This window comes from Grampus griseus (genome assembly GCF_964374135.1).
Source record: "Grampus griseus genome assembly, chromosome: 12".
NCBI classification, from domain to species: Eukaryota; Metazoa; Chordata; class Mammalia; order Artiodactyla; family Delphinidae; genus Grampus; species Grampus griseus.
In genome coordinates this window covers 6,782,919-6,809,223 of record NC_139006.1, presented here as the reverse complement: position 1 = coordinate 6,809,223, position 26,305 = coordinate 6,782,919, and the positions used below count along the sequence as shown (strand labels likewise).

Below are 26,305 nucleotides of genomic sequence, written 5' to 3'. Positions count from 1 at the left end.
TATACTTTATTAACCGGGTTCTCCCAACATCTTGCAACCCCGCTACAAAGCCAGACCTGGGCTTTGCCAGTGTCCCGTCCACTGGACAGGGAAGAGAACGCGACTCGCAAACGTCCAAAGGGCCTCAGAAGAGCAGAGCGGCAGGGTGGATGGGGGAAGGGGCCGCCAGCCATGGGACGGGCAGGGGGAGGGGCTAGCGCTGGGCGCTGGGCCAGGGACACCCTGAGGCTCCGCCAGGCCTGGCCAGCCCCTCACTCTCCCACTTAAGGTCCGTAGTGGTTCACAGTGAGACTGGCTTAGATTTGGGAGGGCGGAAGGGGTAAGGGCAGGCAAGTGCCTTCCACTCCCCACCCACCCTTGGCCTGACTCACAGAGCTGGGAAGAGGGAGAGACAGGAAGTCCCCTCCCCATGTTCCCTCCCCCGCACCCCGGGACAGGGAAGCCCCTTCTCTCCAGGGGCAGAGGGTAGAGGCCTAGTTCTCCCTGACATCCCCCAGGCTCCTAGGAAGGGTCATTCACTCCCGGCTCAGAAGTCTCTAGAACTTGCCCATCATTGCTCCCAATTAGAAAAATGTTTTTGAAATCTAGGAGATTGGGGCCCATCAGAACCAAGCAGTAAAAAACCTGGTTAAGATCTTAGTTTAAAAAGGTAGCTCTACCTTCACTTAGAAACCTTGGGAGACCAGCTGGAGAGACCAGTGGTGTCTCCACTGCCCAGACTGGAGGGGGTCGTTCATGGCAGCAGGGGGCTGGTAGTGGCCCGGGGAACAGGGTGGGAACCGGGGGCGAGACGCAGGAAGCGGGGACACGTGGGACAGGGCAGCTGGCCCTCCAGTGCCGTGGACCTGGGCTCGGAGGGCAGCGGGGGCAGCCGGGGGGCCCCCGTGGGCACATCTGCCAGGTGGGCACTGGAGCCTCTGCCCCACCAGGAGAGGCAGGGCCCACGGTCAGGCCTTGTGACCGCCGTTGCCCGGCGGCTCCCTGTGGCCGGCTGTGCAGTCCGAGGCGGGCTCGAGCCCCAGCATCTGCCGCTGCACCAGCCTGGCGTAGAGGCCGCCCTGGGCCAGCAGCTGCTGGTGTGTGCCCTGCTGCACCACGCGGCCCTTGTCCAGCACCACGATGAGGTGCGCCCGCTCCACCGTGCTCAGCCGGTGTGCGATGATGAGCACCGTGTGCTTCTGCAGGTTGCCGTGGATGGCCTGCTGGATCTGTGGAAACAGGAGGGCGCCGGCTCACACGGGCGTCTCCGCCGCCACCCACTGCCCCGCCCGGTCCCGGCTGGGATCCCAGATCCACCGCGTCCTCTAGATGCTCAGCCTCTCTGAGGCTTCCTTACTTGTAAAGCAAGGGCTGGCACAGGACCTGCTTCCTGGCTTTTGTCCACGGGGGACGGAGCTCAGAGCCTGACACAGGGCAGCGCCCGGCGGATGACAGGGGGGCCCCGAGCATGGTCGTCTTCTCGTCTTCCTGCTCCTTCCCCTAGCCTTGGCCTTGGTTAACGGTCTCACCGTCAGCCCCGAAGCTCACGCCGACACAACCAGGCATCACCTGGTTCCTCATCCTTCCCTAAGCACCGGAATCCGACCCATCAGCAGGTCCTGTAGCTCCATCTCCCCGGTGTGTCTCTGTGCCATCTTTCCACCTCTGCCACCATTCCTTCTGACCTGCCCTGCTCCCATCCATTCCCCGCGTGGATTTAACGTTTTTAATCAGTTCTTGTTGAACTCATGCCCCAAGCCCTCCAAGAGCTTCTCGTCCCATTTAGGATAAAATCCAAACTCCTGGGGGAGTTTTAGGGCTGTGAAACTATTCTGCATAACATGACATTCTGCATTTGTCAAAACCCGTAGAATGCGCAACACAAACAGTGACCCCTCATATGAACTGTGGTCTTGAGTTAGAAATAATGCATTAATGCCAGCTTGTCAACTGGAACCAAGGTACCGCTAATGCAAGATGTTAATAACAGGCGACATTGTTCGTGGTGCGGGGAGGGGGATATATGGGAACTCTCTGTACTTTCTGCTTAATTTTCTTTAAACCTAAACCTGCTCTAAAAAAATAAAATAAAAATCTATTAATGGAAAACAATCCAAACTCCTTTCCAGGGCCTGAGGAGCTTGTGTCCCCCTATGACTCTGTCCTTGCCTCACCCTACCGCCAGCCACGCTGACCGTGGGGCTTGGCTGTGGACCTACTCTGGGACTTTGCCCCCACTGCCCCCTCTCCCTGGGACTCTCTTACCCAGCCCCCCTCTGGCTGTCTCCTTTCCTTTCTGGTCTCAGGTCAAGTGGGACCTGATGACCCTGGTTCTGTTGGCATGAACTGCAGGATTCTTGGCACGTGTGACCCCATCCAAACTCTGCACTAAGACGGCCACACTCCAGGGGGCTTCTGCAGCTCAAGGCCTTGTTGCTAGGATGACCCCAGCCCCTAAATGCCCAGTGCTGCCAGGAGAATTGACTTCTAGACATCACCTGATGGTGGGCCCCAGAGCTCCCTTTCTTAGAGCATTTTCCAAAAAGGGCTTATAATTGTAAAACCTTCCCCTGTCCCCTGGAGATATATATGCAGATCTCCTAAAACTCAGGAATGTTTTTCTCCGGGACCTGAATGCCATCTCATTGTAATCATGGGAAGGAAAGGGCCCCTGTCTCCCAGTCTCGGTAGAGGACAACCACTGCTGGCCAGCAGCCATGCGGACAGATCACACTTGCACTGCCCAGCCCTTTGTGCGTTTCTCCTGGTCCCCCACTCTTGCACCCTCCCTACACCCTCAATCTCTCTGTGAAAGGCTCTGTCACCACTGTCACCCCTGCACAGGAATGGGGCTCAGTTCTTTTCCCTACTGACAGTAGCTACTTATAAAATCTGTTTTCCCAGCTTTAACTAATGTCCAGCAGTGTTTCTCTTTGACAGTAGTGACCCTTCCCTCAATCTCTCTATCACATGACTGTTTCTTCTTCTTTTGTTTTTTTTTTGGCCGCACTGTGCGGCATCTGGGATCTTAGTTCCCCAACCAGGGATCGAACCCGCGTCCCCAGCCCTGGAAGCGCAGAGTCTTAACTGCTGGGCCGCCAGGGAAGTCCCCACATGACTGCCATTTTCTACATAGCACAGGCCCCAGGGTGAACTCATGCTTATCTCCTTGTTATCTGTCTCCCCCTCTGGACTGGAAACACCTTGGGGGCAGGGGCCCATGTAACCCCTGGTGCCTAGAACAGCGCCTGGTGCCCGGGAGGCGCACATTAAATACCTGTGTAGTAAATGATTCATGGAGGGACTGAGGTAGCTGGTCCTCTTCAAATACACTATGGGGCCCTTCTTTCTTTACCAATGAAATGAGACTCAGGGGGTAAGAGACACACGCAAGCCATGAGCTGCAGAGCGGAGCTCCTGTCCACGTCCCACACCTCCTGACCCCTAACCTAATTCCATATAATTTCAACGCCTCGAGCCAGAGGCTGGGCCAGGGTGGCCAGGCCCTGGGCCTCCTCTGCCCCCGCTCCCTGCCCTCAGCTCCGGGACAGCCCAGTCCAGGAAGCTGCTGGCCTGGGAGGGCCCCTGCAGCCGTCTGCTGGGGGAGGGAGGGCTCTGGCCGCCTGGAGCTGCTACTGCCCCAGCATCGCCCGTTACCCAGCGACTCACCAGGAACTCGCTCTCTGCATCCAGGGCGCTGGTGGCTTCGTCCAGGATGAGCACGGGTGGGTTCCGCACCAGAGCCCGGGCCATGGCCACCCGCTGCTTCTGGCCGCCCGACAGCTGGGCACCCTTCTCCCCCGTCTCTGCGTGGCAGAGACACAGGGGCAAGTGAGCGGGAGGTGAGGCCGGTGGCCCTGGGAAGCAGCAAGCAACCCCCGCCTCCGCCTTTCCCTGCTGCCACAGGAGCTCTGCTCCCCAGGATAAGGTGGGGCTACAAGGGCCACAGGCTGGAAACCTCATGAAAGGATGCTCTTCCTCCCTGTTCGTAAGAGGCATGCAAGTTACAACTATGTGCAATTGGTACCAAGATACCAACTTTTACCTATTAATCTGGCAAAAATCCACACGTTTGATAGCACACTGTGCTGGTGTGGCCGAGGGGAAAGGGCACTCCCTCCTCTCCCTGAGGTACTGCTGGCGCGGGCCCTGTGCTGCCGTGCACACACCGCTGTGTCTATCCGGTTGTGCTGTACAAGTCTACAGAGCACAATTACAGAGGCACAGCCCTTGGACCAGCAAACCCATCTCTGTGAATATTTCCTACAGATTCACCTTCTCATGCGCAGTGACTCACAGCACTGTTATTGCCAAAAAAAAAAAAACAAAAACAAAGAAACAAACCACCAAATGTCCATCAACAGGAAACAGGAAATCAGTTATTTTTGAGTAAATAATTATAAAGTCACACAACAGAGTACTATGCAGTAGTTAAAAAAAGAGCAGCTTTCTAGGTATCTATATGGACAGGTCACTTAAAAAAACTGGGGGGCAGAATAGAATGTGCTGGGTTTTTCTCTGTAAAAGGGCGGGAGGGAATAAAAATACATATTCATACTTGCATAAAGAAACTCCAAAACGACATGTAAGAAAATAATGAAAGATGTTTGGGTGGGGGCAGGGGGGCCCTGGCAGTGAAGACCAGGATGAAATAAAACTTCGCACTGGCTATCGTTATGTCTATTTTTTTAGTTTTGAATTGTATGAATAGTCCCATTGCGAGAGTTAAAATTTTTAAATATGTTAAATAAAATCTATAAGGTAATATATTGTTCAACTTATTAAATTAAAATATTTACTAATATAAAATTAAGTCACTATAATTAATGAATATAATACTTATATTATTTTTAAATAATAACATTTCAGGGACTTCCCTGGTGGCGCAGTGGTTAAGAATCCACCTGCCAATGCAGGGGACATGGGTTCGAGCCCTGGTCTGGGAAGATGCCACGTGCTGCGGAGCAACTAAGCCTGTGCGCCACAACTACTGAGCCCGTGTTCCACAACTACTGAGCCTGCGCTCTAGAGCCCATGCTCTGCAACAAGAGAAGCCACTGCAATGAGAAGCCCCCGCTCGCCACACTAGAGAAAGCCTGTGCGCAGCAACGAAAACCCAATGTGGCCAAAAAATTTTAAACTAAATAAATTAATTAATTTTAAAAAAGAAAAGAAAAAAGTGTCTTTTAAAAAAAATGACGTTTTGGAACTAAACAGAGGTGGTAGTTGTAAAGCACTGTGAATGTACTAAATGCTGCTGAATTGTTCACTTAAAATACAGTGGTTAAGTTTATGTTATGTGAGTTTCAGCTGGCAGAGGGCAGTGCATAACTCAGGGTTGCATCCCTGAGGGTGGACCTCCAGGCACGGTGGAGGTGATGCTCTGGGCTCTGTACCTGTATTGTAGCCATCCTGGAGTTCCATGATGAAGCCATGGGCATTTGCCTTCTGTGCGGCCTCCACCACCACCTCGAAGGGCACGGCGGGCAGGCCGTAGGAGATGTTGTCTGTGATGGAGCGCGCGAACAGCACTGGCTCCTGGCTCACCAGGGAGATCTGAGGAGGAGGAAGGATGGGCTGTGAGAGGCCTGGAACACGTCTATCCAGCTGTCACCAGGAACCTCGCGAGCCCTGGGCTTGAGTGACGCCGGGAGCCTTGGGTCTGAAATCTGATCAGGGCCCGCGGCCAGCAGCTGCATTCAGCTGCCTCTCTTCTTTCCGAACAGCAGAGTCCACTTTCTGCACAAGCTCTCAGCCTCCCTGACCAACAAACTGGGGCCCTGCTAAGCTTGCCGCTCTGGGCCCAGTCAAGCTCCCTGACCTCCAAGACGGAGCTTACTGGCTGCCCCTGACCTGGAAAGAAAGAGAGAAAGAGCGTGGAGTGTAACTCTGTGAGTCAGCCTGTCCCTGGCAGGAGGCAAGGGGGCACAGCAGACCCAGGCCACAAGGACCTCCCTGGATGGTGCCCCCTCCCTGTAAGAGAACAACTGAAAGGAGCTATTGTCTCATGGTCTCACTTTTAGGAATTTGTATGTAGTTGGAGGATATCATTGCAACACTGTAAATAGCAAAAAAGGAAAAAGAAAAAAACAAAACAATCTAGTTCTCCATAAACAGAGGACTGGTTAAATGATTACAGTGCACCCATAAAATCAAACTGTAATATATATATCATATTTCTATTTTTGTTTAAAAAAAGCATATGTGCCTTTATATATAGGTATGTTTATATAAAGGTAGGAAACACGTTGGAAAGGATATTGACTAAACTGCCAATGCCGGTTCCCGACACGGAGTGGAGTTCAAAAGGTGAGGTGGAGTCACCTCAGGTCTTTGTTATGAAATTCTCTGAATATATGGGAATATGGTTAGGTTGTTGAGTTTTACTGCTCTGGGTTTATGAAAATTAAAAATTTAAATTTATAGAGAAGGTATTCACAAAAGAGGAAATCCAAATAACCAATAAACATATGAAAAGGGACTTAATATCTTTAGTCACCAGGAAAATGCAAAAGACCTCTACACTGAACTACCTCTAAATACCAACTGGTACAGATTCAGGACTGGCAATATTAACAGTCTGAGAAAATTAAGTGTCTGAGTGTGTTAACTATTGCAAAGCCTGAACAGCTCTTTCTAGGAGCCACTTCCAGAACTCTGGTGGGCAGCAGCCTGGTGGGGGCAAACCTGGGACCACTTCTCCACCATCTGTCCCTGGTTATATACACATAGGTGGGAAGATTTCACAATCTGTGGCCTCCACCAGCATCTACAACTGGCCAGAAGTTCTGGAATCTCTGTGCCAACTCTCAGGCTCTCATATATCTTAATGTATGTAGACAACGTAAATAGTGTCTGCTTAATAGTTGGTGTTTCTTGTATAGTGTGCAGCCTGAACAACCATCCAGGGCATCCCTGCTCTTATACCAGCAGAGGATCAGGTGTCGAGTCTACTTTTCTGAGAGTATTACTCAAAACTGTAAGGTCATGAATAGCCTCCTTTAAATACTGGAGATAACTTAAATGCGGAACAACCTGAACTCTCATCCACTGCTAGTGGGAATGTAATGTGTAAAAAAATAATAATAATAAAAAAAGTAAACCACCTTAATGGCAGTAACTACTAAAGGTGAGGCTCTGGGAGAACCTACCCACCCATGGGCACCGTGATATGGACTAAACTGTCCATATCGGTATTGCTGGTAATAGTAAAAAAACAGGAAACAACCGGAATATCCATCAAGAACAATGTATAAACGGACTGTGCCATGTTTACACAGTGGATTATCTTGCAGAAATGAAAATGAGTGAACTACAAACACAGCCTCAACCTGGAAACCTCACAAATAACACTGAGTGGAAGGAACAAGACACAAAGAATACACATGTTACGGTTCCAGCCAGACGGAGTTTAAAACTAGCAAAACAGCTGCGCTGTTCGGGGAGGCGTAGAGATGGGAACAAAAGAAAAGCATGGAAATGACGATCGTGAGCGTCAGGCAAGACGTTGCTTCTTGTGGGGAGAGTGCTGGAATGTTCCAATTCTTGAAATGGTGATAATTCTTTGAAATGTACGTGTGTCTTGAGCCCTCTTTCCTGCACCTGTGTGCGTGCCCGTGGGAGAGAAGGTCAGACAAGGAAAGGGCGGAGGAGGGCAGCAAAGGCCCATGCACGTACCACTCGGTGCAAGTACTTGTGGTCATAGGCGCTGATGGGCTTCCCATCCAGCAGCACGCGACCCCCTTCCAGGGGGTAGAAGTTCTCCAGGATGTTGACGCAGGAGCTCTTGCCACTGCCCGACGGCCCCACGAGCGCTGTCACCTTTCCTGGGGACAGGCTGAAGGAGACATTCTGCAAGGAACACGCAGACACGGTGTGGGGCCCCTGGCTCATATGCTCTGGCCTCAGACGCAGGTGGGCACCCTTCCTAGCCTGCCCCACCACCGGCCCCCAGAATGCTCTCCTTTCTAGGATTGGGCAGCACTTTTATACTTGTCTCCTTTGCCTGGAATGTTCTTTCTGCAGAGAGCCATCGGCTGGCTCCTGCTCCTTGTTTAGGTCTCATAACAAATGTCACCTCCTCCGAGAAGCCCTCCTTGACTGCTAATACCATCTCTGCAGACTACCCCTGACTTATTGCCTTCCTAGCACTTCTCCAGGAATCCTTTTGTTAATATGATCTGTCTTCAGTGTTCCTGGCCTTTCAGGTTCCTGGCTGCACTGCCATGGCCTGGCCTGTAGGAGGTGCGCGAGAGATGGGATGAGGGAAAGGATGACTTCCGGGGGGTGGGGGGGGGGCTTGGGTCTTCTCTCACCTGCAAGACTTGGGTGTGGGGCCGAGTGCGGTAGGTGAAGGTCACGTTCTCGAAGTCCACCCGGCCCTCCAGGTGGTCAGGGGCCAAGTTCCCATCATGCACCATGGTTGGCTGCCGGTCAATGAACTCAAACACCTTCTCCGCGGCGCCCACTCCTTGCATCAGGCCGCTGTAGACGGAGCCCACGGACTGCGGGGGGAGTAGACACACGTTCCTGACCCATCGACGCACCGATCCTGGGACACCCCCGCCCCCGCCACGGTGCCAGAGAGCTGAAGGGAGTGAGGAGAGAGCAAGCACACAGCAGCAGTTCTGGGGGCGGGGTGCCCACGGGAGGCTGCTGGATCCCCACCTGCTAGTACAGCAGATCATGACGACAATGAAAAAATGAGGACAGCAATAAAAAGTACTGGTGCCTTGTGTGTTATAGCTAAACCTCACCACCGTCCAGCAGAGTAGGTGTTATCACCCTCCAGAGGAGGAAACGGAAGCACAGAGAAGTTAAATGAACTAGGCAGAATGTGGCAGAACAGGAATCAGACCTTCCTCTTTCAGCTGTCACAGAATTTTTAAATTTCAATTTTAAAAATGGCCCTTAATTTATACTATACATCTCCTTGGGTAAAAATATACACAAGTGTAAGTGTGAATAATGACTCATTTTACTGAGTACTTATATATGTTATGAGGTAGGTTCTATCATTATCTCCTTCCTGGTGATACGGAAACTGAGGCACAGAGAGCTCAAGTAACTTCCCCCAGGTCACACAGCCAGGAAGTGGCAGAGCCAGGATTCGAACCCAGGCACATCTGGCTCCCAAGTTCAGGCCCTTATGAGCTGTGACTGCGGGTCCTGGTTGATGAAATAGGGGTGATATTAGTACCATTGTCATGGTTCCGCGAAGACAGTGCTTAGCACGTAGTAAAGCCCCAACACACCACAGCTATGGCTATTATCATAATATCTGGATATAATTATTCCTATTGAGATACAAGTGCTCATACAAGTGTATAAGTTGTCCTTCTTGCTTCATCCCAGAGGTGGCCCCGGTTATCCGAGTACTGTGTCTTTCGAGTCCTTTCTCTGTGCTTTCACAAACACGTGCACATATGTAATTAAATCATTTTGAGATGCAAAAAAAACCCACAAATGGGATCAGACCATCCTTATGACTCGGGGATTAGCTTTTTCACTAAGAGCATGTCTTAGGGTTCTTTCCATGCCAGTGCACACAGCTCTACCTGATTTTTGTGGCTGCTGCCTAGTTTTCATAGCACAGATGGACTGTTTCTAGAATACAGATGTACTGTATTCACCCAATCGCTGGTTGACAGGCATCTAACTTTTCACCATTATAAACAGTGCCGCACTGAACATCCTGGGACACACGTCTTTGCCCGCTAGTGTGGATGTTTCTGAAGCACGGATTCCGAGACGCTGATCCAAATGACACTGCATGGATGACTGTAGCTAACGCAAAGTACCGTCTGCAGCAGATGCTAACCCACCCCTCCCCTGCCGCATCTTTGAGCTTTATCGTTGCAGGACACAGAGGCTCAATCTTAATGCCGAGGGCTTTGTGGGGGGAGGGAGGCAGACCAGAGGAGCACTCCGGGCATCCTCCAGCAGTGACCGATGGCAGCTCCGGCACAAGCACGCCAGCTCCCTAGTCTCGGGACCTGCTGGTGGGGGCAGCCAAATTAAGACATAGTCTATTTAAAAAAAAAAAACCCACTCTGTTCTTTTTCCATGGAGTTACTCTTCAAAGTGGGTTAAAATAAAGTCAGACCATCTGCCTCTGAACTCGGTTCCCTTACAAACGTGGTGGGCAAGTCGTTTAACCACTCTGAGCCTCAGCTTCTTTTTCTGGGAAATGGGGACTGGAGTAGCACTGACCGTGCACAGTGTGCTCAGGAGAACCTTCTGAAATAATTGCTGTCGTTGCCACTTTGCTCCATAAATGGAGTTGCTGTCACTTGTATGTGTTACTCTCTTTATTTGTATTATTGGTATTGTCACATTCTTTAGAAAGAAATACCACCTCCCGTGAACCCTGGAGCACCCCCATTTAGATCCCTCTCCCTTCCCTCTCCCTTCTCCCCGGGGCCCCCCTCCCCCCGCCGGCCCCTCACCTCCATACAATCTCCCAGGACAAACTCGTAGATAATGAAGGAGATGAGATTGCCGCTGGTCATCTGCCCTGAGATGACGAGATGGCCCCCGTAGTAGAGGATACTAACCTGGACCACCAGCAGAGTGAGCTGGAGGGAAGAGGGAAAGGGGGATCTGAGTCATGGGGGCCTTGGCTCAGACCTTCCCCCCAGCCTCTCTGTCCCCTGCCCTGCAGGGGAGGTGAGAGCAGCTGTGGGCGCCTCACTCACAGCCACAGACTGAAACTCCAGCCTGCAGCAGGGATGGCCTCCCACAAGCTGGGGCCCTTCTGTCACTCATGCCCTCCCCGCCCTCGCCATGGAGTTTTTCCCTGCAAAGGCCCCCAGCTGGAACAGGCCATGAGCCTGGCTGGGAACAAGGCTTTCTTTGTAAGGCCCTGGCACATATACACAGCGCCCAAGCGCCTCAGAGAGGCCAAACTGGAGCTATTAGTCTTCTCCTTATTGGGAAGAGCATGGTTCAGAGAGGCTGAGTCCACTGGCTAAGGTCACACAGCAAGCCAGGCAAAGCAGACGAGGTCTGTGTTTCCATGAAGGAGGGGCTGTGTCCAGGGTGTGCTTGCCTCCAGCCCCCTCTGGTGTCTGGGGGAGTGGTCTGCGAGAGGAGTGGGACCTGCGTACCCATGACAACCCACTGGGTCCCTATTTGCCCCTCCCCATCCCAAGCCAGCAATGCTGGGTCAGAACTAGATCAATGGCTGGGCCACAGTGCCTTTGCACAATCAGCAAGAGGCGCCCCTGCTGGTGGGCAGACTGCCAAGAGGCTTGGCTAGGTGAGCTGGATTTCAGGCCCTTCTTCTCCCTGGCTGGGCACTTTTGAGGGGTGGCCCACCCTGGGGGGACCCAGAAGGTCCTTATTCCCTGCTTTCCCTGTAGACCACCCTCTCTTTCCTCCCCCTAAATTCCAAACCCTCCTTATTCCTACCCCAGCTGTTCCCCAACAGCCCACCCCCAGATGTGGCCAGCACACAGTGACAGGACCCAAGTGCTTCTTCTCCAGGAGGGTCTATAACTCACCCCCAGGGAGTGAGCTGGACACTCTAATGGGGGCATGTGTGTGGCTGTGACAAAGGACCTGCAGGGAAGCTGGTCGAGGATGGGTCCCAGCTGGCCTCGGGGTGACTCCCCACCTTGGCAGGGACGCTTCCCTAGCTGGGAAAAGAAAGCTCCTACCCTGCCACCCCATGCCCAGGTGAGAGGGAGAGAGGAGGTGCCCTGCTTGAGGACATGCACTGAGAGGCTGAATTCCTTTCCAGAAAGATTCTCTGAGGACAAGCAGAAAGTTGGGACAAAGTCAAGTGTCACATCAGCATGCCTGGACCTGGGCTAATGTCCTGATCTAGGGGTCCCCCATCTTTGTGTGAGACCTGCCCGGGCCAGGGCACGTACCCCGCTGCCCCAGACGTAGTACATGTAGGCCGCAGCCTCCTTCCTGTTCAGCTTGTAGACCTGCTGCAGCTTCCGTGAGTACACCTCCGCCTCTTCCTCCTCGTTGGCAAAGCTCCGGACTGTCTTCATGGCACTGATGGTCTCCTCAGCCGTGCTGCTGGCTCTGGCCAGGGCATTCTGGACCTCTTTGGAGAGCCTCTATGGGTGGGAAGCGCGACAAGAAGGAAGAGACCCCAAAACACACAGTCTCACCCTCTGCTTGAGCCCCCAGGCCTCTCTGGTGTTTTCTATCTTTAGCTCGTGCCAGCTCTGTGCAGGGAGTTCCAGGGGCAAGGGGATAAGACCCAGCTCCCCTCCTCCCCCATTCCCTTCTAGCTTGATTTGCTGAACTCAGACTCCAGCTGGGCTCTTAGGGTGAGCTCCTGAGGCTCTAGCTCCTGAGGCATGGGGGCGCTGATCACGAAGTCATCTCCAGTATTCAGAGGAGGTTATGCGTGACCATACAGTTTTGGGTAATCCTCTGAGAAAAAGAAGTCTCAATACCTGATTCTGTGCTGGCATAAGAGCAGGGATGCCCTGGATGGTTGTTCAGGTTGTACACTACACAAGAAACACTAACTATTAAGGAGGCACCATTTACGTCCAGCAACATATATTAAATTACGTGAGAGCCTGAGGGTTGGCACAGAGATTCCAGAACTCCTAGCCAAGTTCTAGATGCTGGTGGAGGCCACGGGCTATGAAATCTGCCCTCATCGTGTGCTTATAACTGGAGACGGATGGCTGAGAAGTGGTTCCAAGTATGTGACCGCCAGGCTGCTGTCCACAGAGTTCCAGAAGGCGCCCTGGGCCACGCTATTCAGGCTTTCAGTAACCACACTCAGAATCTCACACCAGCCAGGAAGGCTGCCCAGGAGGCTGAGACAGCCTCCTCCATAGGCATGTCCCATGACCTGCGAGTCATGCCCAGGCCATCGGAAGCAGGCAGTACACTCAGGCATCCTGGGAGAAGCCAGCCTGTGCCTTGCGTCATGTCTGGCTGCGGGCGATGTGTGTGGCTTGTGGCGATGACTGTATCCTACACATTCGGGTACAGGTACGAGACCTAAACAGGGCTTCTTTGAGGTCCTGCCCGGTTGAACTTAAAGGTGGGGCCTGAGGTGTGTGCAGAGGTGGGGCTGGTGCAGGGAGCTCCAGGGTTTCCTGCCCCCTCTCAGGGGTGGGCAGGAAGGCAGGAAGGGCGGTGTGGAAGGGAAACAGCTCCAACTCCAACTCATATATTTACTTTTTCTACTCAGGGAGGAAAACAGTGAGGCCGGTGACCCAGAACTGCTGGGGAGAGGGCCCTCCTGGGTGGTGGGCTCCGCCGGAGGTGACACATTGGATTGTGGGGAACGGATCCATCTGGGGGCTGGCCTCAGGTCATGGGCACCAAGGGTTCCGACCACACTGGGGACCCTGAGCTGATCACGTGTCCCAGCCCCTGCTCAGGAGTGTCCCTGCCCCCGCAGGCCTGGAGCACTGAGGAGGGGCTGCCTACACTGTCTGAACCCAGCCTGGCTCCGTTAGGGCTCAGGGGCACCCACCATCGCAGGAAGCAGGAGGAAGGTGAGGCAGGGGCCTAGCTTACAGGCTGACCTTCTGACAGAGGCAGTGCCAAGGGGCGGCCTGAGGGGACTGCTGCCTGCCCATCACTGCATCGTGGGCGAGGGCCTTGCTCCCGGGGGCCTGAGCCCTCCCCCCTGACATGAACGTATAGAAAGAGAGCAAACTTTGCACTCAGAGTGAAAACCAAACTTCCCGCAAAGGCCGACACCATCTGGCCCCCATCACCTCCCTGCTCTCCCCTCACTCCTGGCTCTGGCCTCACCGGCCTCTCTGAGGCTCCACAAACATGTCAGGCACATTCCCACCTCAGGGCCTTTGCACTGGCTGTGCCCTCTGCTTGGAATGTGCTTCCCCGAGCCGTCCACCTCTTTACTCAAATGCCACCTTCTCGGAAAGATCTATTTAAAACTGGCAACCAGCCCCAATGCTCCCAATCTCTCTCTTCATTTTTCTCCTTAGCAGTTATGATCTTTTACTGTATTATATATTTTCATTATTAGCGTCGTTGTTATTTATTGTCTGTTTCTCTTATTAGAATATAAGCCTCCTGAAGGCAGGGGCCCTGTCTGTTTCATTGATATAAACCAGTGCCTGGGACACAGTAGGTGCTCAATAAATATTTATTGAATGAGTGAAATGAACCAGTGAATGAATGCAAATGCAGCCTTACGATGGGTCCTTCACTAGCCCCTGGTGGCCCCCTGAACCTGCCTAAGGGGTCACTCAGGAGCTGCCAGGGCTCAGACCCCAGCGGGGACCAGGCGGGGCCTACCTTGTAGTACTTGCCGTAGATGTCAGACACCATCATGATGATGGGGAAGCCCATGAAGGTGACCAAGGAGAGCTGCCAGGAGAGGCTGAACATGAAGACCACCACGCCCGTGACCTTGACCGTGTTCCGCAGGAAGATGTTGATATTCTGGGAGACGAGGTCGCTGACCATGGTGGTGTCCGAGGTGAGGCGGGAGATGAGGTCCCCTGGAACACAGGCAGCTCAGCTCCCGCTGTGGCAATGGGGTCACTGTGGGCAGCGGCAGGGGACCCTCGGGGAGCTCAGACCTTCCCCACCTTCTGGGCGGGGTGGGGAGGGAAGGAGAGTGGATGCCCCTTGAGGGCTGCTCTGAGCCCAGACCTTGTCACCAGCATCTCGCTTCAGCGTCACACCTCCCAGAGCACAGAGGAGGCAGCTGAGGCTCAGGAAAGGGAAGAGGCCTGCTCAGCACCACACAGCGTGGCCGTGACTGAGCCAGAGCTGAGCCCACGTCTCCTCCCTGTCACTGGCAGAGGGGCCACTCCCCTCTTCCCTCACAGAAATAACAATCTGGGCTGTGGAGGAGAGAGGAACAGAAAGCCCTTTACTGACTGCTGGATACTGGGCTAAGAGTTCCACAGCAATCCCACAGGGCAGCTACCGTTATTGTTCCCATCTTACAGAGGCGCAAACAGAGGCTCAGAGAGGTGAAGTTAGTGACAGAGTTTGCTCCCAGGCTGGTCTGCCTCAGAGCCTGGATCTGGGCCGGATGCTGTAATGTCTTCCTTGCTCTGCCCTGGGCCGGATGCTGTAATGTCTTCCCTGCTCTGCCCTGCATGTCCGCCCTGCTCACTCCCATAGGAGCTGGGCCTCTCAGGCCACAGGCCTGGGTAGACCCTGCCCTTGTGCTTCCCACAAGCCAGTGGGAGGCGAGGCCTGGTTGCTGCAGGGACAGCAGGTGGCCTAGCGAGGGTCCTATAGTGGCCGCAGTTCACACCAAAACCTCAGCCGGCAGGCCAGCTCCCCAGGGCTCAGGCAGGGCCGGAGGCCCAAGCCAGCCTCCCGGGGTGTCCCCATCCTGAACTGGATGGCAGGAAAAGCCATCAGGACTGAGACCATGGACGTGCCCACTTAAATCCTCAATGCAAGGCAAGCCCACCTGGCCGGGCCCAGCCCCAGGTCACCCGAGGCCCCAGGAGGACCAACCTGTGCGATTCTCGTCAAAGAAGCTCGTCTCCTGAGATACCAGTGAGCGGAAGAGACGGTTCCGAAGGCGAATGTTCAGTCTGGCAAATATGAGGGTAAAAATGCCGCCCCGAACACCTGCGGCAAATGAGCTAATTGCAGATAAGAGATGTTACATATAGCACGACGTCCTTCCGACAACCAACCGCCACCCCCGCCACCCCCCGCTGGCAGGCGTGGGCCCCTCGCAGGGCAGAGACCGGGCGGCACCCCGACCTCGAGCCCACTCTCCGGAGCCAGCACCTCCACGGGGCTTCCCTGTTCCCAACAGGAGCTCCCAAGGTGAGGGCACAGAGGGGACTGCGTTTACTGTGGGTGAAGGGCCCAGCTCCACCAGCCAGACCCCTCTCCCTCCCAGAGGAGCACAGACAACACTGGTCCTTGTTTCCCATTTGGAAAACCGCGGGGGGTGGGAGGGTGCCAGTGAAAGGGGAACCCCGAGGACTGAAGCCATCTGTAGGGACAAAAGGGCGCTGCTCTAGGGTGGCTCAACCAAAGGGACAGAACTAAGCCAGTTGGGTTGTTAGTTACCACGGGGACCAGCTGAGGCACAGGCTCCCCGGGGGCATTTCCTGGGCCTCCCTGGCCCCTTTTCCTCTGGGGAGCTGGCCCTGCCCTCCTTCCCCGCGGCAGGCCTGGGCGGGTGGGGGAGGGCAGGGGCTGCTACCTGCCGATGGCCAGCGCACACATGACGGTGACGGCCGTGCTGAACTGCTCCATGCTCTTCTGAATGACGATGCCATCAATGGCCCGGCCCGTGTAGTAAGGGAGGAAGGTCTCTCCTGCGGAGACAGGGCGGGCTCAGGGGGCATCGGCACCCAGGGGAGACTCTGTCCTTCCTCCTGAGCCTCTGGAAGCCCCCATACCACCCACAGCGCTGACTCCACCGTGGGGTTTTCTCTCTCGGCAAACTCCTGCTTCTCAACGGGGCAGGGGGCAGGGAAGGGGTCCCACACTGCTTAATGTCCTCTCTTTTCAGAGAACAGGAACACGGGAAATGTGAGTGACTTAATCTATACAGACTCGGTCATGCTATCGTGAATAATGGCGACCAGTCATCGAGCACACAGAGACAAGGGGCTCCCGTGCGACGGTTCACCCCCTCTGCACGTGGACCCTGAAGTCGGCTCTGTTATCACCCATTTTACAGATGAGCAAAGTGGAGCTGAAAAGGTGAGCTGACGATTGCTCCGCCACACAGCTGGTGGCTGACAGACGCCAAAGTTCACTTCTTCTCTTTGGCCGAGGGTTCAGAGTCCAAATTCTAGACCCTCAGAGTATGTTGGTATTCTGGTTCTGAGCAATGCTGTAAATTGCCACCCCGCCCCTCTTGAGGGGTCACTTTACAGTTTGTCAGATAATTTCTTACCCATATGTCCTGCTATATCTTCACAACAATCCTGGGTGGACGTGGGGAGGGGGGCATTGGGCAGGGATGTCACCCCATTTCACATGGGAGTGGGAGACTCAAGAGAGGCGGAGTAATTCGCCCAAGGTCCCACAGCAATTAAGAGGAAGGGCCAGGACTCAAACCCAAATGAGCTTCCTATCTGGGGGCTCGTTCCTTGTGCCTTCCCTCCCAATAACCCAGAGTAAGTTCCCGCTCCCATCTTATGGAAATGATGGACACGGAAAAGAAGGTGGTCAGACCAGGCTGTGTCCCGTTTTCACTGCAGCTCTTTCAGCAGCCATAGCCTGGCTCAGGGCTGGGCACACAGGAGTCACTCAATAAAGGTCAATGAATGAACCCTGGGCAGGTGGGGCAGGCCCTTCCCTGGTCAGCTCTGCAGGACTGGCTCAACCAGGACAGTGAGACCTTCTATAGCGCTCTGGCGCCCTCTGCTGGTCTCAGCACAGGGACCACAAGGCGGCAGCCGAGAGGGCCTCTGTCTCCCGTGTCCTTGGCCAGATGGGGTCTCCAGGCACCCCTGTGAAGTTCTACCTCAGCTGAATCTCTGCCTCAGTTTACCTACAGGGAAGTAAAGGGCATCAGCGAGCTCTAGCGGCATTATGATTCCAGCAAGCACCAGTGATGATAATAACCACCATGGACGTTTATGGAGCCCTTGCTGGGTAGGTGCTGTGCTAAGCAGGTATGCAAACTCTTTTGTCCAATCTGCCCAAGAACCAGGTGAAACTCTCTAGTCCATCAACAAATCCTGTGGCTCCACCTTCAAAATGTTTCCAGAATTTTCTGCCTCTACTGCCCCACCCAGGTTTGTCAACCTCCTTTGGACTATCTCAGCAAACCCCTGGCTCCCCCTGCTGCCACCTTTATCCCCATCAGCCTGTTCTCCACTCAACCGGCAGCAGGAGCCTGTGAAACCCAAGGCAGATCATCTCATCCAGCATCAAAGTCAAAGGCCTTACAGTGGCTGACGGCGCCCTGCACGACTGGGCCCTGCTACTGAGCTGCCTCACCTTCTTCTCTCCCCCCACTCCCTCTGCTCCAGCTGTGCTGGCCTCTCTGCTTTTCCTTTAACAATCAGGCACCTTCTTGCCTCAGGACCTTTGCACGGGCTGTTCCCTTTGCCTGGAGCACTGTTACCCCAGATAGCTGCTCCCTCATCTCTTTCAAGTCTCAAATGCTTCCCAATAACCCCATAGGTGGTCTATTATCATTCTACCCATTTTACAGATGAGGAAACTGAGGCTCAGTCATTTGCCCAAGGTTATTGTAGTTAGGTTGCCAGGAAATCCATATCTCAACGGGAGATACTCAGCACAAAACTAACCATTTTTTTTTTCACAATGGGTGGTTTTTCTTTTAGATTATAAGGTTTCAGAAAAAGCTGAACCCTACTGGAGGCTGGCTGACTGAAAAATAATTGTTAATAATCACAGCACCTAACTTTTATGAAGAAGTACCTAGTTTTGCCAGGCACCGTGCTTCACCTCATTTAATTTTCACCATAACCTGAAGAAGCCCTCATTGCAGTACGAGAAGCTGAAGCTTGGCCACGTTAAGTAAACTTGATTAAAATTACTGATGAAGTCGGGGGGCCTGATTTCAAGTTGAAGCCCATAACCTTGACATAATCCTGCAGGCTGGTGCAATCTGCTCGGCTGTATTTTAGGACATCTGTATTCCCTAAGCGCACACCAGCTGACAACAGCACCCTGGGAGGCAGGGGAAACGAGGCCGTGGGGGCAACATCTGCCCACACAGGCAGGACGGTCATTCATTCGTGCATTCATTCACTCAGTAAGTCTGATTCTGTGCCAGGTATCAAGGGCCTTGGATGAGTCAGACCTGGCCCCTGTCCGCGAGGGGCTCAAAGCCTGGAAGGGGAGAAAGGAGAGTGGACATGTGATTTTCACGTCACCGATGCTGTAATTAAGGGCCACGGTCGGCAGAATCTGAGTAGGCGTCTCAGGAGCAGACATTTGGGCCTTGAAGCACGAGTAGGAGAAACTATCTGGTTAAATGAAAAGGGGTCATCCCAACACTCACGGCCACTAAAGTTTACTGCGAGGTTTCTGTGTGCCATGAGCTGTCCGAGGCGTCTTGCTCGGATTAACTCACTGAACCTCACAACCCCGCAACTGCTGACGCCCATTTTACAGATGAGGAGATGAGACTTAGAGAGGTTAAGTAACTTGCCTAAAATCACACAGCGGTTAAGGGGCCGGGACTGAGAGGATGGAGGACGGATGGTACAAGGAAATGGGCTCTGGGGTTCGCCTGTCCTCTTTGAGATCACTCTGGCTTTGTGGCTACTCCCAGACTCTGTCCCTGGGAGTTAAACATGTAACGACTCATAGCAGCTAACATTCCTGTACTCATCATGCCGTACCAAGCTCTGCACCTGTCCTTCTCCTCTCTGTCTTTTCTTTTTCTTTTTTTTTTTTTTTTTGCGGTACGCGGGCCTCTTACTGCTGTGGCCTCTCGCGTCGCGGAGCACGGGCTCCGGACGTGCAGGCTCAGCGGCCACGGCTCACGGGCCCAGCCGCTCCGTGGCATGTGGGATCTTCCCGGACCGGGGCACGAACCCGTGTCCCCTGCATCGGCAGGCGGACTCTCAACCACTGCACCACCAGGGAAGCTCCTCCTCTCTGTCTTTTTATTCAAACTTTACAACACCTTGGGATAAGGATGCTCCCAATCCCCATTTCACAGAAGGAGGAAATGAGTCTCTGAAAGGTTTGAGCACTTGCCCACGAACCCCCAGAACCCGTGCAGTTTCCACCCCGTGATGTCCCTTCCCACCCACGTTGCTGGAGTGTTGCTTTAAAACTGTTTGGACCAGATCCACAGTAACAGATACAATTTACATCACCAACCAGGACACACACACAGGCGCACACAGCTAAAATAAAAGTTTCACAAAACAATACTTAACCTTACCACAGACTACATACCCTGATGGCTCTATTCTATTCTGCTTCATTACAAAAAATGCTTTGAACCTATAAATGCCATTTCTAGGAACTTATCCTACAGATATATGCACATTTATATGAAACATGTATGAACAAGAGAAAAAGACTCAAAACAACCCAAGAGTCCAACAACGGGAGACCGACTAAATAATCTATGGTACAGCCACACAGTGCAGTATTACACAGCCAAATAAAAGAATGAGATACCGATTGGAAAAATTCCGGGATATATTGTTAAGTGAGAAAAGCAAGACACAGAATGGAGTGTAAGAGGTGGGGAGAGTGACATGTACTTATTTGCTTGTAGCCGCATAAGGAAACGCTGGAAGCATATACAAGAAAGGAATAAAAGTGGTTTCCTGCCCACTTGGAAGCTTCCGGAACCTTCTTCTGGAGTTAGCCCTGGGCACCGGGATCAGGGCAGTCAGGAGTAGAATTAGGAGTGAAACTCTCAGTGTTTACCTTTGCATATCAATTTGATATCTGAACCACGTAAGTAAGATGTTAAAATGTGAGAGGAAAGAAGAGAGCCCTCACTTACCCAGTGCTGCCATGATGAGGAAGAAGGAGGCGGCCACGAGGAAGGCGATGTCGGGCTTGGTGTAGGACAGCAGCTTCTGCAGCGTGGCCCCGGAGGCCTGCTCGGGCGCGGGCCGGTCCTCCCCAGGGGGGCCCTCGGCCTCGGCCCCTGCCCCCCGCTCGAGGGCCTTGGCGTCCGGCTGCACCGTGGACAGCAGCCACCAGAGCAGGAAGGACGCAGCAAGTGAGATGTAGGTCCACACAAAGAGGGCCCAGAACCACGGGTCCCGGACCGGCTTGCGTACCTCGGAGAAGAGCAGCAGCTTCACCATGGTGTAGATGCCCGCGAAGAGGCACACAAGGGCGATGACCGTCCAGGAGGCCCGCAGCCGCCGGGGCCCCAGGGTGCTGTTCTTGGCCACGCCAATGGTGGCCCCCAGCAGCAGGCAGCTGCGGTACAGGCAGGCCGCCCAGAGGTCCAGCACCGAGTCAAAGATGTTGAAGTGCCGGATGTCCTCCAGGAGGCTGCGGTCCAGGTGGCTGAGGACGTAGATGGCCGTGGTCATGCCGACGTCCAAGCTCATGAAGGCCAGGGTCACTACCACTGCCTTCCACAGCTGCATCCTGCTGGCGGGTGGTGGGCAGGCACCGAGGGGCAGGCTCTAGCTCATGGGGGCAAGGCCATTGTCTGTGGGGCGAGGCCAGACCTGTAGGGGCAACAGGGCAAGGGGTTCAGGTGTGCTACTTGCTGGCTGTGTGACCTTGGGCAAGTCACCTGACGTCTCTGAGCCTCAGATTCCTCATCTGTAAAATGGCAGTGACAAGAATACTGATTTCACAGAGGTATTGTGACGGCTCCACTCATTCAAGGAATATGTATTGAGCACCCTCTGTGGGCCAGACTCTGTTCTTTGCACTGGGGATTTAACAGTGAACAAAAATAACAAAGATCCCTGCTCTTGTGGAGATGAGACACTCATGTCAGAGACAGATAATAAACATAATAACTAAATGATACAGTATGTTAAGAGATAGGGCTGGGGTGTGAGGAACGAGGGGCCATGAGGGGCGGTGAGGGCAATTTTAAATAGTGGGCCAGGGCTTCCCTGGTGGTGCAGTGGTTAAGAATCCGCCTGCCAATGCAGGGGACATGAGTTCGAGCCCTGGTCCGGGAAGATCCCACATGCCGCGGAGCAACTAAGCCCATGTGCCACAACTACTGAGCCTGTGCTCTAGAGCCTGCGAGCCACAACTACTGAGCCCGCGTGCCTAGAGCCCATGCTCCGCAACAAGAGAAGCCACCGCAATGAGAAGCCCGCGCACTGCAACAAAGAGTAGCCCCCGCTCACTGCAACTGGAGACAGCCTGCGCGCAGCAACGAAGACCCAACACAGACAAAAACAAATAAACAAATAAATAAACAAATAGGGGGCCAGGGAAGACCTCGCTGTGAAGGTAAACCTTGAGTAAGACTGAAAGAGGTGAGGGAGTCTGCCACGTGGAGATCTGGGGGAAAAGCATTTTGGACAGGTGGAACAGACAACGCCAGAGCCTGAGGTAGGAACGTGTGGCTTGAGGGAGGCAAAGAGGCCCCATGAGGTCAGAGAGGTGAGGGTGCAGGGATGTGCAGGGCTCTGCAGATGAAACTGAAATCAGCAAAGGATATAATGAAGAGTCATTGCCTTATGACTGCTACCGCTATTACTACTACAATCATTAATTTCTCTGAACCTGTTTCTTCTTTTGTAAAATGTTAGCAGGAGGTTTAATATGTGAACATCAGGTCTGGGCACAGTGCTGAGCCCGTAATAATTGCTACTGATTGTTACCACATATAGTGCATGTTTAATAAATGTTTGTCCACTTCCCTCCTCCCCACATCAGGCCTTCAGTCTCCCGAAATAAACCTGAACCCTCTTAGACCAAGAAGGGGTGTCTGCAGGCCTGTGAGCAACCCAGAGACTTTTGTATCTGCCTGGAAGTTTCCAGAATCTTTTCCTCCAGCCCAGGTTGCCCCTCGCCCTCAGCCCTAGCCCCTTGTGGTTTTCTGGAGCGCGATGTCTGCTTTGCCTAAGGTATGTCCCACGTTGGGTCCTTCAGGCCTGGACCAGGGCCTGGGAGACGCCAGGAGCTGCGGAGACACGGAGGGAGGTAGGCCTGGGGGCCTGAGTTTGGGAGTGGGGCTTGTCCAGGGCAGGACTGGGACCAGACTGGGTGTGCCCCTGAGTGCCACCTCATGACTTGGGTTCATCCCTCTCTCCCCTGGGGTCTTTGTTGTCCCATCTGCAAAATGGGCAAAGCTCTGGAGTCCCCAGCAGAGGGGAGAGGTGCAGAGCAACAGGAAGGGTGACTGTGAGTAGTGACTGGGAATGGGGGCCAGACTGAGAGACCCTCTCCCCCCACAGCTCCAGTGCTCAGACCAATGTCAGAAACCCCACACAACCCCATGAGGCTGCTGCTTCCACATTCCCATTTACAGCTGGAGAAACTGAGGCACACAGAGGCAAAAGCACATGGTCCATATCACTCAGCCAACCAAGGCCCCAGCCAGGACTCGAGCCAGTGTGTGAAGGGTCCCAGCACCTGGCTCACAATCTCGGTACCACATGCCTGACACACGGCAGGGGCCCAATTACTACAAGCAAACAGTTAGGCGGCACGGCCCTTCCTAGCAGCCCCGCCCTTTATGTGGGTCACGTGCTTTGTACGTGTCTGCTTATGTCATCCTCACAGCAACTTCACGAGATTTACACTATTATCATCCCCATTTAGCTGACGGAGAAACGGAGGCCCAGAGAAGCTAATAACTTGCCAAAGATCACACAGCTGGTGAGCAGCAGGGCCGGGATTTGAACGCAGAGCTGTCTGGTTCCAAAAGCTGGGCTCTAAACTGCTAAGCTAAAGTGCTTGTCAATATAGCAAGTCCTTACTCACAGCAGCCAAGACATGGAAGCAACCTAAATGTCCATCAACAGAGGAATGGGTAAAGAAGACGTGGTACATATACACAATGGAATACTACTCAGCCATAAAAAAGAATGAAATAATGCCCTTTGCAGCAACGTGGATGGACTTAGAGATTATCATACTAAGTGAAGTGAGTCAGAAAGAGAAAGACAAATACCATATGATATCACTTATATGTGGAATCTAAAATACGACACAAATATTTATGAAACAGAAACAGACTCACAGACATAGAAAACAGACTTGTGGTTACCAAAGGGTGGGGAAGGGATAAATTAGGAGTTTGGGACTAGCAGATACAAACTACTGTATATAAAACAGATAAACAACAAGGTCCTACTGTATAGCACAGGGCACTATATCCAATATCCTGTAATAAACCATAATGGAAAAGAATATGAAAAAGAATATGTATATATATGGATAACTGAATCACTTTGCTGTACACCAGAAACTAACACATTGTAAATCAACTATACTTCAATTAAATATATATGTATATATATATATACACACACACACATACATACATATAGCAAGTGCTAACAGAGAGTATTCACTGAAGGAGAATAGTCTATACCAGAGGGGGCTCAGCTAAGAAGCAGAACTGATGACACACAGTGACAACAATGACAAGGACAGCAGCAAAAGTAACAAGAGCAGACACTTATTGATGTTATCGTGCACCTGGCACTGTTCTGAGTGATTTACATGCATTCATCCTCACAAGAATCCTATGAGGTATGTTCTATTATTATCTCCATTTTCTGGTGAGAAAATTGAGGCACAGAGAGGTTAAGTAACCTGCCTCAGGTCACACAGCTAGGAAGTGGCACACCTGGGATGTGAACCAAGGCCTTCGAGTTCCAAAATCTGTGCTCTCAACTCCAAAGGCATAATTCTTCAAAACAGCATCTCAGGGGTAGGCAAGACCTTTAATGATGCTCAGGAGGGTCTGAGATGCAGAGGGGACCCAGGGGCGTGACGGTCCCCAAGCCTGGGCCCTGCTGTCACCACAGCACTTCTAGGAAGACTCAAGTATGTTCTAGAGAAGACAGTTGCTTTGTCAGCAGCTGCCTCTCCAAGGGAAGCCAGGGCTGACTGGGATCAAGGGCAGGGGAGGGAGTGAAGGTGGGGACAGGGGAACAGACACCCCCTGCCCAGGCCCTTGTTCCACCCCCAGCCCTGGCTGGGCTGCCAGTGCAGGCTTCTATCTGCTGCAATGCAGAGGCCTCGAGGAGCCAGCAAGTGGGTGAGTGTGAGTTGGAGCCCCGGGAGGGATGCTCTTGGCCGGGTGCCTCACCAGGCCTCCTGGCCAAGCTACTGCCGGCTGCCTGGGCCCCGTCAGCCACCTTGGCTGCAACTCACCTCTTGGTGGGTACAAGGAGTCTCTTAGCTGCCGGGAAGGAGCTGGGATTCAGAAGTGGGACAGGAGGCAGAAGCCCAGGGGCTTGGCCAGCCCTCCCCATCCCGACTCCCAGTCACTGGGTCAGTCCCTTCCCGACACCCTCTGCTTCGGGTAATGTCATTTGACAACCACCCACATGGGAGCCCCAGCTGTTTATCTTCTTCACTGGAATAAAAGAAAATTTTGCACTCCAGCATCACAGACTATTTGAACCACGTTTTACAGATGGGGAAACTAAGGCCCAGAGAGGGAGGGAGGGAGGCTTGTCTAAGGTCACCCCGTGAACTGGGGACAGAACAGCAAGAGCACCGGGGTCCCCAGCTCCTAAGTGCTGAGTCCTTCTACTCCAGGCTCTGATGGAGCAGAATCCAACTTGGGTCAGGTTACAGCCCTCAGTGGGGACAGACTACTCTGTTATTTTTAAAGTTACTGAGCAGGAGAGTGAAGGGGACGAGACCACCAGCCAAGACTGGGAGGAGGGGAGGATGGGGGCCAGTGGGCTGGTTGGAGCCATGTCCCAGCACACCATCTGCCTGACCTGGAGGACGCAACTGAGCTTGGCCAGGTGGAGCAGGAGGGCAAATCGTGGGCACAAGGGTGACGTGTGTGCCCCAAGGGACAAGGACAAGGTGGTGGCCAGAGGTCAGAGCAGGCACTGCCCAGGGTCTGCTGTGCCCAGGAAGACAGGGTCAACTCGCCTTGACCCCAAGAGCTAAGGAATGGCACAGGATTAGCAAGTGACCACATCCCCACTGCAGGTCCTGTCAAAGGCTTTTCTTCCCAGTAGAAGAAATGGTGGTTGGGGCATCTCCAGCTGTCAGGTGCACAAAAGGAAAGTCTGGAACGGCCAGGAGATAACAAATAGCAATTATTATCATAACCACAGCAGCTACAGTTTATGGGGTGTTACTAAGTGCCTGACAATGTGCTAAGTGCCTGTCACCTCCCATCCCAGTTAATCCTCACCAGTGCTCTGGGACGTCCTCTCAGTTATCATTCCCATTTTACAGATAGGGAAACAGAGGCTTGGGGAAGTCAAATGACCTGAAGAGAATAGGCAAAGGCAGAGCTGAAACCCCACACTTCATTCTCTGGGCCCAGGCTATTCAGGGCTCCCAAGAAAGGGTCCTGAAGGGCCTGGGGGGCCCACGCAGCTCAGCTCTCCCCCAACTTTGGGGGTGAACTTTTCACCCCAAAGCAGTCATCACCCAGCTGACTGGGGCTGGTTCTGTGGGACAGTGTCATTGTGGGGTCTCTGGATGCAGGGCCAGGACTCAGCTGAGTCCACGTTATTCCATCCTGACTCCCACCCTTGCTGAGCCTGCACATCCCACACTGGCATCTGGGGAAGTTGTTTCAGATAACTCACCGCTCTAGGTGAGGCAAACTGGGGAGTCACTGTGGCCTTCCTGCCGTCCTCCTCTTGTCACCTGTCACCTGCCCACCTGAAGCAGGGGAATTGAGGGCAGCCTAACTCCAGGGTGGGGGGAGTCCTGTCAGACCAGCTTAAAGCTGTCTGAATTAACGTCATGTCTGGGGAGGGGGCACCCTGTTTTAACAAAGAACTAG

At 53.3% G+C, this 26,305-nt stretch overlaps 1 protein-coding gene across 3 annotated transcripts; it reads right to left on the bottom strand.

The window, feature by feature from the left end:
* Nucleotides 1-222: 222 nt before the first annotated feature.
* ABCB9 (ATP binding cassette subfamily B member 9) lies at nt 223-20,984 on the bottom strand (the record flags this gene model as incomplete). Of its 3 annotated transcripts, XM_082667181.1 has the most annotated exons (11): nt 223-1,208; nt 3,649-3,785; nt 5,376-5,535; nt 7,657-7,830; nt 8,295-8,483; nt 10,428-10,556; nt 11,856-12,053; nt 14,236-14,441; nt 15,421-15,551; nt 16,127-16,241; nt 20,384-20,984. In XM_082667181.1, 11 exons carry the CDS (start codon nt 20,982-20,984, stop codon nt 948-950), a joined length of 2,301 nt encoding a protein of 766 aa, XP_082523307.1. In that variant the 3' UTR covers nt 223-947. The 3 variants fall into 3 exon arrangements, with proteins under 3 accessions (XP_082523307.1, XP_082523309.1, XP_082523308.1); XM_082667183.1 differs by lacking the exon at nt 8,295-8,483; XM_082667182.1 differs by lacking the exon at nt 10,428-10,556.
* Nucleotides 20,985-26,305: the final 5,321 nt, after the last annotated feature.